Source organism: Bos taurus, chromosome 3 (genome assembly GCF_002263795.3).
Source record: "Bos taurus isolate L1 Dominette 01449 registration number 42190680 breed Hereford chromosome 3, ARS-UCD2.0, whole genome shotgun sequence".
Classification (NCBI taxonomy): domain Eukaryota; kingdom Metazoa; phylum Chordata; class Mammalia; order Artiodactyla; family Bovidae; genus Bos; species Bos taurus.
In genome coordinates this window covers 8,338,265-8,351,373 of record NC_037330.1, presented here as the reverse complement: position 1 = coordinate 8,351,373, position 13,109 = coordinate 8,338,265, and the positions used below count along the sequence as shown (strand labels likewise).

General features: G+C 41.0%; 1 protein-coding gene across 6 annotated transcripts in view; it reads left to right on the top strand.

The window, feature by feature from the left end:
• Positions 1 to 13,109, top strand: part of UFC1 (ubiquitin-fold modifier conjugating enzyme 1) — a 25,709-nt gene extending 12,600 nt beyond the window's left edge. For 4 of the 6 annotated variants that reach the window (XM_059884751.1, XM_005203530.5, XM_010802771.3 and 1 more), the window contains exons 2-7: positions 9,422 to 9,544; positions 11,387 to 11,454; positions 11,691 to 11,754; positions 12,059 to 12,135; positions 12,385 to 12,475; positions 12,674 to 13,109. In XM_059884751.1, the coding sequence (XP_059740734.1) occupies positions 9,422 to 9,544; positions 11,387 to 11,454; positions 11,691 to 11,754; positions 12,059 to 12,135; positions 12,385 to 12,475; positions 12,674 to 12,754 (504 nt within the window). In that variant the 3' untranslated portion in view covers positions 12,755 to 13,109. Of the gene's footprint in view, positions 1 to 9,158; positions 9,259 to 9,412; positions 9,545 to 11,386; positions 11,455 to 11,690; positions 11,755 to 12,058; positions 12,136 to 12,384; positions 12,476 to 12,673 lie in introns of those variants that run through there. The other 2 variants (XM_005203531.5, NM_001015663.1) reach the window with 2 other exon arrangements.

Here is a 13,109-nt window from a genome sequence, read left to right as displayed (position 1 = left end):
TTGTGCGGTAGTTTGAGCATTCTTTGGCATTGCCTTTCTTTGGGATTGGAATGAAAACTGACCTTTTCCAGTCCTGTGGCCACTGCTGAGTTTTCCAAATTTGCTGGCATATTGAGTGCAGCACTTTCACAGCATCATCTTTCAGGATTTGGAATAGCTCAACTGGAATTCCATCACCTCCACTAGCTTTGCTCGTAGTGATGCTTTCTAAGGCCCACTTGACTTCACATTCCAGGATGTCTGGCTCTAGGTCAGTGATCACACCATCGTGATTATCTGGGTCGTGAAGATCTTTTTTGTACACTTCTTCTCTGTATTCCTGCCATCTCTTCTTAATATCTTCTGCTTCTGTTAGGTCCATACCATTTCTGTCCTTTATCGAGCTCATCTTTGCATGAAATGTTCCTTTGGTATCTCTGATTTTATTGAAGAGATCCCTAGTCTTTCCCATTTTGTTGTTTTCCTCTATTTCTTTGCATTGATTGCTGAAGAAGGCTTTCTTATCTCTTCTTGCTATTCTTTGGGACTCTGCATTCAGATGTTTATATCTTTCCTTTTCTCCTTTGCTTTTCGCTTCTCTTCTTTTCACAGCTATTTGTAAGGCCTCCCCAGACAGCCATTTTGCTTTTTGCATTTCTTTTCCATGGGGATGGTCTTGACCCCTGTCTCCTGTACAATGTCACGAACCTCATTCCATAGCTCATCAGGCACTCTATCTATCAGATCTAGGCCCTTAAATCTATTTCTCACTTCCACTGTATAATCATAAGGGATTTGATTTAGGTCATACCTGAATGGTCTAGTGGTTTTCCCTACTTTCTTCAATTTAAGTCTGAATTTGGCAATAAGGAGTTCATGGTCTGAGCCACAGTCAGCTCCTGGTCTTGTTTTTGCTGACTGTATAGAGCTTCTCCATCTTTGGCTGCAAAGAATATAACCAATCTGATTACGGTGTTGACCATCTGGTGATGTCCATGTAGAGTCTTCTCTTGTGTTGTTGGAAGAGGGTGTTTGTTATGACCAGTGCATTTTCTTGGCAAAACTCTATTAGTCTTTGCCCTGCTTCATTCCGTATTCCAAGGCCAAATTTGCCTGTTACCCCAGGTGTTTCTTGACTTCCTACTTTTGCATTCCAGTCCCCTATAATGAAAAGGACATCTTTTTTGGGTGTTAGTTCTAAAAGGTCTTGTAGGTCTTCATACAACCGTTCAACTTCAGCTTCTTCAACGTTACTGGTTGGGGCATAGACTTGGATTACTGTGATATTGAATGGTTTGCCTTGGAAATGAATGGAGGTCATTCTGTCGTTTTTGAAATTGCATCCAAGTACTGCATTTCGGACTCTTTTGTTGACCGTGATGACTACTCCATTTCTTCTGAAGGATTCCTGCCCGCAGTAGTAGATATAATGGTCATCTGAGTTAAATTCACCCATTCCAGTCCATTTCAGTTCGCTGCTTCCTAGAATGTTGACATTCACTCTTGCCATCTCTTGTTTGACCACTTCCAATTTGCCTTGATTCATGGACCTGACATTCCAGAAAAGGCAGAGGAACCAGAGATCAAATTGCCAACATCCGCTGGATCGTGGAAAAAGCAAGAGAGTTCCAGAAAAACATCTATTTCTGCTTTATTGACTATGCCAAAGCCTTTGACTGTGTGGATCACAATAAACTGGAAAATTCTGAAAGAGATGGGAATACCAGACCACCTGATCTGCCTCTTGAGAAATTTGTATGCAGGTCAGGAAGCAACAGTTAGAACTGGACATGGAACAACAGACTGGTTCCAAATAGGAAAAGGAGTATGTCAAGGCTGTATATTGTCACCCTGTTTATTTAACTTATATGCAGAGTACATCACGAGAAACGCTGGACTGGAAGAAACACAAGCTGGGATCAAGATTGCCGGGAGAAATATCAATAAACTCAGATATGCAGATGACACCACCCTTATGGCAGAAAGTGAAGCGGAACTAAAAAGCCTCTTGATGAAAGTGAAAGTGGAGAGTGAAAAAGTTGGCTTAAAGCTCAACATTCAGAAAACGAAGATCATGGCATCCGGTCCCCTCACTTCATGGGAAATAGATGGGGAAACAGTGGAAACAGTGTCAGACTTTACTTTTCTGGGCTCCAAAATCACTGCAGATGGTGACTGCAGCCATGAAATTAAAAGACGCTTACTCCTTGGAAGGAAAGTTATGACCAACCTAGATAGCATATTCAAAAGCAGAGACATTACTTTGCCAACAAAGGTCCGTCTAGTCAAGGCTATGGTTTTTCCTGTGGTCATTTATGGATGTGAGAGTTGGACTATGAAGAAGGCTGAGTGCCAAAGAATTGATGGTTTTGAACTGTGGTGTTGTAAAAGACTCTTGAGAGTACCTTGGACTGCAAGGAGATCCAACCAGTCCATTCTAAAGGAGATCAGCCCTGGGATTTCTTTGGAAGGAATGATGCTAAAGCTAAAACTCCAGTACTTTGGCCACCTCACGTGAAGAGTTGACTCATTGGAAAAGACTCTGATGCTGGGAGGGATTGGGGGCAGGAGGAGAAGGGGAGGACAGAGGATGAGATGGCTGGATGGCATCACTGACTTGATGAACGTGAGTCTTAGTGAACTCTGGGAGTTGGTGATGGACAGGGAGGCCTGGCGTGCTGCGTTTCATGGGGTCGCAAAGAGTCGGACACGACTGAGCAACTGATCTGATCTGATCTGAATATATCTGGAAGTTTTAAAGTTGCATTTAAGTATGAAGTTAACTTGAAAATATATAGAGTGACAGAGCTACAAGGAAAAAATACACAAATTCACTATCATAACAGATTTAACACACTGCTCTTATTCACTGATAGAGCAAACCTCTTTCAGAACCAATAAAAACTTAAATAACATGAGTAGCAAATTTAACTCAACAAGTATAAATATATATATACAGCCACTATACTCCAGAACTGCAAATTACAGGTTTTTTTCAAGCACACTTGGGACATTTTGAAAATTGACCATATAGTGTATGCTCAGTCATATCCAACTCTTTGCAACCTCATGGAAAACTCCTCTGTCTATGGAATTATCCCAGTCAGAATACTGGAATGGGTTGCCATTTTCTCTTCCAGGGGATCTTTTGAACCCAGGGATGAAGCCCACATCTCCTGGGGCTCCTGCATTGGCCCGTGGATTCTTCACCACCATTGAGTCACCTGGGAAGCCCTACCCTATACTGCCATAAGGCAAATCTCAACAAATTTCAAAGTTCTGAAGTGATACAAAGTATGTTTCTTGACTTGCAGTTAAGATACAGATCAGTAACAAAAAAGTAACTAGAAGTTATGAAATACAGTACTTCTAAGTAACCTCCCCCCAAAAAATCACAGTTGGAGTTAGAAAATAACTTGAACTGAATGATAATAAAAATATTACATACAAAATGTGGATGTGACTAAAGCTATGCTTATAGGGAAATGTATAGTCTTAAATGAACATATTAGGAAAAAAGAAAAACTGAAAGTTCAAAAGTTTTGCATCCATCTTAAGCACCTATATAACAGTAAATTAAAACCAAACGAAGAAAAATGTGTGCATAGAGATGTCTGGAAGGATGTGTACTTAAAATGATAGCAGGTTTTTTTTTAATATGGGGTAGAATTTTGAATTTATTTTTCTGTATTGTTTAAATAAGCTAGAACAAACAAAGCCATTTTCATTTTAAGAGAAACAGTACTAGAGGAAAACATGGGATAATTTTTAAAAAGTAATATAGACTGTTGTGGTGACTCAATACCAGAAATTTTAAGCAAAAAAAGACTGTGGGGAAAAAAAATTTCTACATGGGTAGAAATACTATGAACAAAAACTAAGACAAACTGAGGAAAATATTTATAATTCATCACAAATGACTAATCTCTTTAATATATATTTTTTAAAAACTCATAAAATCAGTAAGAAAAAACAAATGACAATTTAAAAGGAGCAAAGCATATAAGAATTTATAGAAAATGAAATGCAAATGAATCCTAAACCTATGAAAAAAATATTCAACCTTACTCAGAATGAGAAATAGACTCTAAAATTGTCTTGAGATTCTACTTCAGTCATGAAATTGGCAAAAAGAACTCTGTTGTTAACACTGATTTTTTTTTTTTAAGGAGGGGAAACTTGTCATTTCATATATTGCTAGTAGTGATACAAATTGGTTTAATTTTTATAGAGGACAATTTTTAACAAATTGCCTTTTATAGAGGCAATATTTAACAAATTTTAAAAAGCACAAATCTTTTGAGGCAACAGTACTATATCTAGGTATTTATTACATGTGTACAAAGTGATGAGTAGACAAAGCTATTAACTGCAGTACTGTTTGTAATAAATAGCAAAAGACAATTTAAGTATACCTCCTGAGGGTCTTGCTGAAGAAATTATGGTAGATTCATACAGTGGGATGCATCTACAAAAGAAGAAAGAGTCGGGGTGGGAAGAATGAGGTAGTTTAATTATGTATTAATATAGAACAGCCTCCAAGATATTTACTCAATGAAAAAAGAGCAGAAATTTGAACAGTATGCTATGACTTATATACAGAGTTTTCAAAGAAGGTATATGTGTGTATATGTGTAAGTGCACAGAGTATATCTGGAAGGATATACAGAGAGCTAGTTCGAGAGGAGAGCCCTGGGGAAGAGGACTAAGTAGCCAAGGAATGGGATTAGAGGGAGACTCACATTCACATTACATTACATTACAGGCTTACGTTGCACTCTATAGCATTTTCTACCTTTTGAATTTTGAGCAGGTGCATGTATTTGTAAGTATTTTGAAGCTCCATCTGTGTATAATTTTGTTTTGTGATTTTATGCTTATTTTATAAATGTTTCTATATAGCATATTGCATATAATTAAGTCCTGCTAGGCGCTTTCTTCCGTCTTCTCTTATAAACAACGATCTGGATATCTGCTGTCCTTAATATACTACTTTATTCCTTCATGACTTCCTGACTTCCAGAATGCTCTTCTTTCTGCCTAGAATGTCACATTTACCCTGTTCTCTCCTTTTCTGCATATTCAATATGCTCATCCTAAGGGATCCAGTTCAAGTACTATCAGCCTTACCTGATTCTCTCAGGCATATGTACTTGGACTGTACTGGTACATGTCCAGAATAGAGATTTATTTTATGGTAATTGACTACTTATTAATTTCTCCTCCCCAAAGAATATGTATTTTCATCTTTATTAACCAAATCCTCTGACACCCCCAACCCTTGCCAAGATCTTGCTTTGAACTCAAAGTCCATAGTTCTATAATCTCTAGGGGTGACATTAACACCTCAGAGTCCTGTGCACACTTCAGCCCATTCCAGGGAGGGGGCTGGTTGTCCCATTTATGTTTCTGCAGCTCTACTGTTTGTTTCTGCAGTCTCTCTTTGTGTTTTGATAACTGTCTGCCCTTTAAGGGTGATGAATAGCCCTCTAATACGAACTCTGACCCCTCAGATCACTGCTACTAATTTCACATTGGCCCAGAAACGGTAGAAAGCTGGTTGTGGATGTGATCTCTAGAGCCAAACTGTGCTTGGGACTGAATGCCAATTCTACCATTAGCGGCTGTGTGATATAGGGGTTTCTTTCATTGAGCCCAACTTCAGTTTCTTCAAATGTAAATGAAGCTAATGAAGTAACTATTAAGATTGTTGCCAGAACTAAAGGATCTAATTTTTTTTTTAATGTTTAGGACAGTTCCTAGCACATTGTAAGCATTGTATAAATTTTTTTTTTTTTAATCATTCTCTCCACCAAGTTCTCTTCAGTGTTATAAGAATTCTTTGCTGAAGTCTCCAGAATAATTAAAGGCAATAACAAAAGGAAAAAAGTTTTCTGAACTGGTTACCCATCTATCAGATCAGATTAGATCAGATCAGTCGCTCAGTCGTGTCCGACTCTTTGCCACCCCATGAATCGCAGCACGCCAGGCCTCCCTGTCCATCACAAACTCCAGGAGTTCACCATGACTCATGTCTATCGAGTCAGTGATGCCATCCAGCCATCTCATCCTCTGTCCTCCCCTTCTCCTCCTGTCCCCAATCCCTCCCAGCATCGGAGTCTTTTCCAATGAGTCAACTCTTTGCATGAGGTGGCCAAAGTACTGGAGTTTCAGCTTTAGCATCATTCCTTCCAAAGAAATCCCAGGGCTGATTTCCTTCAGAATGGACTGGTTGGATCTCCTTGCAGTCCAAGGGACTCTCAAGAGTCTTCTCCAACACCACAGTTCAAAAGCATCAATTCTTCGGTGCTCAGCCTTCTTCACAGTCCAACTCTCACATCCATATATGACCACAGGAAAAACCATAGCCTTGACTAGACAAACCTTTGTTGGCAAAGTAATGTCTCTGCTTTTGAATATGCTATCTATACTGATCCTCTATATGGTGGTACCCTCTCCTCACCATTCTGAGCTATATTCTCTGAGAATATTAGAGTCCAGACTAACCCCTTTAAAATCAGAATGAGGAAAAACTTAAATTCCTCCCCTAGTCCAAAGTTTATTTCCCTAATACAATATTTCTCCTTTTGTCCCTAGGGCTACTTTTCTCCATGATGACTGACAATGGGATTTTCAACTACTTTCAGGGGCACCCTCATGTACCCAACAGTACTATCCATCAAAACCATGGTCTGATGTCAGTACACTTCCCAGAATTGAAGTTTCCAGTCATTTCTGTCCAATTCCTTTTTATAGCTGTTTTAGGACAATTTCCTTCAGGGCAAGTACTCTGCCTGCCTTATGCACTACTGTATTTCCAATGCCTGAATGTAGTAAGAACTCCATAAATGCACAAATAAATAAAAATAAGTAAAATAAAAATGAAAAGCTCATATATATAGTTAAAATCGCCCTATAAACACTACTATCCTTTCATAGGTGAGGACATGCAGCTCACAGAGATAAAGTAATTCGTCAAAGTCTGGCCCTCCCCTACTTTACTGAGGAATAATTGACAAATATATATTTTTAAAATCGTGGCTTGATATCTGCATGTATCTATCATATACATGTGGTGAATACATCTGCACGTGTGAGCACATATATGAATGATTACCAAAATCAATATCCATATCCATCACTTCACATAGTCAACACATGTGTGGTTAAGAACGTTTAAGACTGGACTTCCCTGGTGGTACAGTGGATAAGAATCTGCCTGCAATGCATGGGTTCAATCCCTGGTGTGGGAAGATTCCACATGCCATGGAGCAACTAAAATCCACGTGCCACAACTACTGAGCTCACATACTACGATTTCTGAAGCCACTGCACCTAGAGCCTGTGCTCCACAAGAGAAGCCACCACAGTGAGAAGCCCATGCACCACAACAGAAAGTAGCTCTTGCTCACCCACACACCACAACTAGAGAAAGCCCATCTATAGTCACCATGTGGTGGTGGTGGCGGCAGTCTAGTCACTAAGTTGTGTCCAACTCTTGTGACCCTGTGGACTGTAGCCACCAGGCTCCTCTATCCATGGGATTTCCCAGGCAAGAATACTGGAGTGGGTTGCTATTTCCTTCTCCAGGGGATCTTCCTGACCCAGGGATTAAACCTGAGTCTCCTGCATTGCAGGTGGATTTACTGCTGAGCCAGCTGTACATTAAATCCTCAGAATGTATTCTTTTTATAACACTGTGCACCCAATTTGACCTACATTTCCCTATTTCTCCTCCTCCTCCAAATTCTTATGACAATCAAATTGCACACCTCATTCCAAATCTCTGCTTTCCACCACACCACAAAGCCCACACTCAAAATGGAATAAATCTTTATTTCTCTAGGAGAGAAAACTCGAGTGAGATACTACAAAGCTTTGCCTTAGCCTTACCCAATATTTTAAAGAAACATATTGCATGCTAATAAAAGAAAAAAATTACATCATCATCTCAGTGAATAAAGAAAAAGCATTCAGGGAGGGGGGAACACTCCCATTCATGATAAAAACCTTCAGCACTAGGAAGAGAAGGGAACTTCCTTAACCTGATAAAGGGCACCCATGAGAAGCCTATAGAGAATAGCATACTTAAAAAAGAAAGACAGTGCTTTCCTCCCTGAAATCAGAACAAGAAAAGGGTGTCTGCTCTCAGCATTGTACTGGAGGTTTCAGCCATAAGAAATTAAATTTGTAGATAAACTATAGAATTTCATGATTAATAGGATTTGATCCAAAATTACAGCTAAAGGTTGCAGTGATTAACGCTGCAAACAAGACATGTAAGTTAAGGCCAAAAATAATGTGCTTCTGTTTAAAAACCAACCGGAAGATACAAAATTCTGAAAAAGGATTACTGGGTACCTACTGTGTGCCATGCACTGGAGATAAGAGACATGATTCCCTCCTAGATTTGTTAATTTCATACCCAAAAATGACTAGGCTAGATGAAGGCAAGTTTTCTAGCGGCCTTTCAACAATTTTGGCATTTATTAAGAATTCTCTAATTCAATTGTGTTAACTCTTTCGGCCTGAGACTGTATATACTTTGATTCTCCATGGTTTCCAATAAGTTTCAGAAGTTTAATACCTTCCTAATGGATGACTTTTGATGCTTTTGAATTGTGGTGTTGGAGAGGACTCTTGGGAATCCCTTGGTCTGCAAAGAGATCAAACCTGTCCATCCTAAAGGAAATCAGTCCTGAATATTCATTGGAAGGACTGATGCTGAAGCTGAAACTCCAATACTTTGGCCACCTGATGCGAAAAACTGACTCAATTGAAAAGACCCTGATGCTGGGAATGATCGAAAGCGGGAGGAGAAGGGGACAACAGAGGATGAGATAGTTGGATGGCATCATCAACTTAATGGACATGAGTTTGAGTAAGCTCCAGGAGTTGGTGATGGACAGGGAGGCCTGGCATGCTCCCGTCCATGGGGTCGCAGAGTCGGACACGACTAAGCGACAGAAATGAACTGAACTGAATGGAAGACTACAGTGGCTCCCTGCTACCTCAGCCTAACTACAAGGAAGTTAAGGAAGTTTAATCAAAGCTGAAACAGGTGACTCGCGCATTTTAGGATGACAGGAACCAGAAGAGCGCCTAAAACTGCCTGAAATTCTAACAATTCTTCAAGTGTCCAGAAGGGTTTTCTGAGATTACGTCTCTGAGCATGAGCGGAAGTCACCCTTTGAGCAATCTGCAGTTAAATGATAGGTGCCATATTCAGGACAGAGTCATCCGTTTCCATTCTTTCCTCCTCGTTGCGCCCACAAGCAGGTGATCCGGTGACAAATTTGTCTTCGTTACTAGAAAATAAAGATCGTATTCAGCGAAGTTTTAAGGCAGCCATTCCCCATCTTCCCATAGTAAAGATGGAGGCGCCCTGAATGTAAACTACAGGTAATACCACTTCCGTATTTCTCTTGTGCCCTGGTCTAAGATGGCGGACGAGGCCACCCGGCGTGTCGTGTCTGAGATCCCGGTGCTGAAGACCAACGCCGGACCTCGAGATCGGGAGTTGTGGGTGCAGAGACTCAAGGAGGAATATCAGTCTCTTATACGGGTTAGTTGTGCTTCTACTGTCAACCGTGTCGTAAAAGGTTTGCGGGCAATCAGGTGTCCATCGGAATAGGCTCCGTGTGGAATCCACTTCCGGTTTTAAAGTTTAACTTAAAAATTCAACGATACTGGATGACTTCGGGGCTGGGGGACTTAAGGAGCCGCGGTGGGCAGGAGGCAGAAGATACTCAAGCTAGGAACTACAGTGGGGCCAGATTTTCTTCCTGAAAGCAGCAGTTATTTTAGGGATACGCGGCCCAGGAAAATGACGTGTCTTTCTGGCTCCAGGTGATTGCTCTCCTGGATGTAGGGGAGGTGGTCTTAAGGATTTCTTAGAGCCCTAAGTCCGGGCCTGAGTCCCTCCGCTCTTTCACTTGTCCTAAGGTAGGAATACATATTAGAGCGAAAAATTAAAGTAGGTATTAGTTGCAGAGAGATGAGGAGCTCAGCTCAGTTAGGAATGAACCGTTTTCTCAGCTAATCTCCGTTCTGTGGAAAAAATTTGACTTCTTGCGGTGGTCTCTGTCTGTTTCAAAGGTTTCCTGGTGCATGTATTCACTAAAAAATAAATTTAAAAAATAATGTACATCTGGTACCTAGGAAGGGTATCCAAAGCCGAATAAAGTGGAGCCTACCGATAGACAGAAACATATTATTATAATACATAAGGTGGAGAAAGAGGGAGAAGGAATCTGAGAAATTGCTAGGATGTTTTGAAGCAGGAGGTGAGATACCTAAATCTAGCCTGGGTTTGGTCAGGGAAGGCTTTTAGAAGAGGCAATGCTTGAGCTGAGACTGAAAGAGTAAACATAAGTTAGCCTTATAAAAAACGAGCATAAGAGAAGAACATTCAAGGCAAAAGGAACAGCATGAGCAAAGTTATGGAAGCTAGAAACACATGACCTATATGAAGAAACACAAGTAGTTCAGAGTTGTTAGAGCATCAGGGTGTGTCAGGGAGTGGTAGATAAGACAATAAATAGATTGGAGCACTTGAATTCTATCTTGGAGGCCTTGGGATACCTTTAAAGGATGTTAAGCAGAGGATGTTAACATGATGAGATTTGGGTTTAAATCAATCACTGGCAGAAGAGAGGAAAACAGAATTGGCAGGGCTAAGGCTGAAGTTTGGAGGCTGTCATTAATCCAGGCAAAAGAAAAGTGATAATATAAATTCAGCAGTTATGGTAAAGAGAGGAGAGGTAGACTTGAAGAATATTCAGAAGGTAAAATCAGCAGGATATCATAAAAGATTGGTTTGTAAAGGGGAAGGAGACTTAAGGATGATTTCCAGATTTTTAGCGTGGGTGACTGCACGCTAATACTGCCAATGGAGATTGGTGCTGTGAAGAAACAAGTCTGAAGGACTAGGGGGAAACTGGCACTGCCAAGTTTGAATTGCACCTGTGGAATGAAGGTAGAAGTTTCAATATACATTTGGATGTAGACTTTGAAGCTCTGGGAAAAGCTCTAGTTTAAAGATAAAGATTTAGAAGTCATCAGCATATGAGTGCTAGTCAAAATCAGGACAAAATGAAGTCTTGGGAAGGAATATGCCATAAAATGAGTTGTCGCTGAGATTGTCAGAAGTGAGAAGAAAAGCCAGGCAACATCATAAAGTTTTTTGTGCCTGTTAAATTGAGTAGAACCCAAGCGTTCTATTCTCTCTTCTGCACAAGTGCCCTACTTACCAATATGGCTTTGACTTCAACTTATGTCAGAAAAGTTGGGTAAAGAGAGTAAACATACTAAGTTGGGTAAACATACTAATCACACTTCTTTTGAGGGAAGGCGTACTGCCCTTGGCTCCAATTTCCCCCTCAAAAACCTCATTTTCTGCTTTTAGTATGTGGAGAACAACAAGAATGCGGACAATGACTGGTTCCGACTGGAGTCCAACAAGGAAGGGACTCGGTAGGCAGACCCTCTCGGGAGTTGTGGCGGTGGGGATCTTACCTAGCTTAAGCATTCCGGTGTCCCAGAACCCACTCTCAGGCCTTTCCTGCCCCCTTCTAGTCTTCACTCCCACAACTCCAGAGTTCCCAATTCCCAACCTATGGGTCTCCCAGGCTGGTCACCTAAGCCAAAAAGATGTCGTATGAGTATTAGAACAATGGGAAAATTGGACTGAGGTTTGGTTTCTGTTGTAGGTGGTTTGGAAAATGCTGGTACATCCATGACCTCCTCAAATATGAGTTTGACATCGAGTTTGACGTGAGTATAATGGAGTGGTAGTTAATGGAGGTTAGTTGAGGATGATGGATTAGGTGATTGTTAACAAGCTAACCTTTCTTGGAGGGACCAAAGAAAACTTTTTAAATGGGAGGGAAAATCTTAATGACGTTTGAAACAAGCACAGGTTTTAATTACTCATCTCCATGTCCAGAACCCTGCTATGTAACTGCTGCTTGGGGGAGTTTGCAGCACCTTTCATTTCAACCAAGAAATGTGTATATCTGATTAGATTAGTTCCTTTCTATTCTGCTTCTGTCATATTAAAGCCTTGTAATTCTTCCAGATTCCTATCACATATCCCACTACTGCTCCAGAAATTGCAGTACCTGAACTAGATGGAAAAACAGCAAAGATGTACAGGTAGGACTTAACAGGAGATGGGAAAAGGTCAAAGAAGGCCTTGGTGAAGAACTCTCCAAGGCAGAAATTTCCCCAGAGTCTGCCGGCCTAGAGAAATTCTACATCTCCCTCTGCCAAGCCTGGGCAAAGCACTTAGATGACCTCGTTCTCAGTTCTGATCCCCAGTAGTCTTCCTGTGCTCTCAAGAATCTGCTTTGCTTTGTGGTGTACCTTGCATGTCAACACCTTCTGATCTTGTTCCTCTCATAGGGGTGGCAAAATATGCCTGACTGATCACTTTAAGCCTTTGTGGGCCAGGAATGTGCCTAAGTTTGGACTAGCTCATCTCATGGCTCTAGGGGTAAGTTTGGAGTATCTGGTGTATAAGAGGGGAAGGGGTTTGGTCCTGAGCGATATAAGAACAGTGAGAGTAAACCTGGAATAACAGTGTTTTCCTTTGGGTCTGTTCTCCCAGACTATCTCTAGGAAGGAGCTTCTGTTGGAATACAAGGCATTGACTGGCTGGTAGTAATCTCACAGGGTCTCCCTTGTATTGCAGCTGGGTCCATGGCTGGCAGTGGAAATCCCCGATCTGATTCAGAAGGGAGTGATTCAGCATAAAGAGAAATGCAGCCAATGAAGGATCAAGCCACTGAGGCAGGACAGAGGGACCTTTGATAGGCTACTGTTCCTGTTTTCCTGTGCATCATTCTTCTTACTCATCTAACTGCTTCCCTTCATACCTCTTCACCCATAATTGTTACTAAGTAGCTGCAGCAGACACTGCTGAAAAAAACAGCACTGCTGCTGAATTTCTTAAGTTGGGCTACACAGGAAGAGGAAAGACTACGGCCTTGAAAAACCAAGAGGCAATTTATATCCCTTCCCTAGGTGGAGCACTGCGAGGTCTAGAGGGATGGGGGGGACCAAAAGTGGGTACATAGTCTTTCTGGTTTCTGGAGATAACTCATCAATAAAAGCTGCTTTCTCTGGTG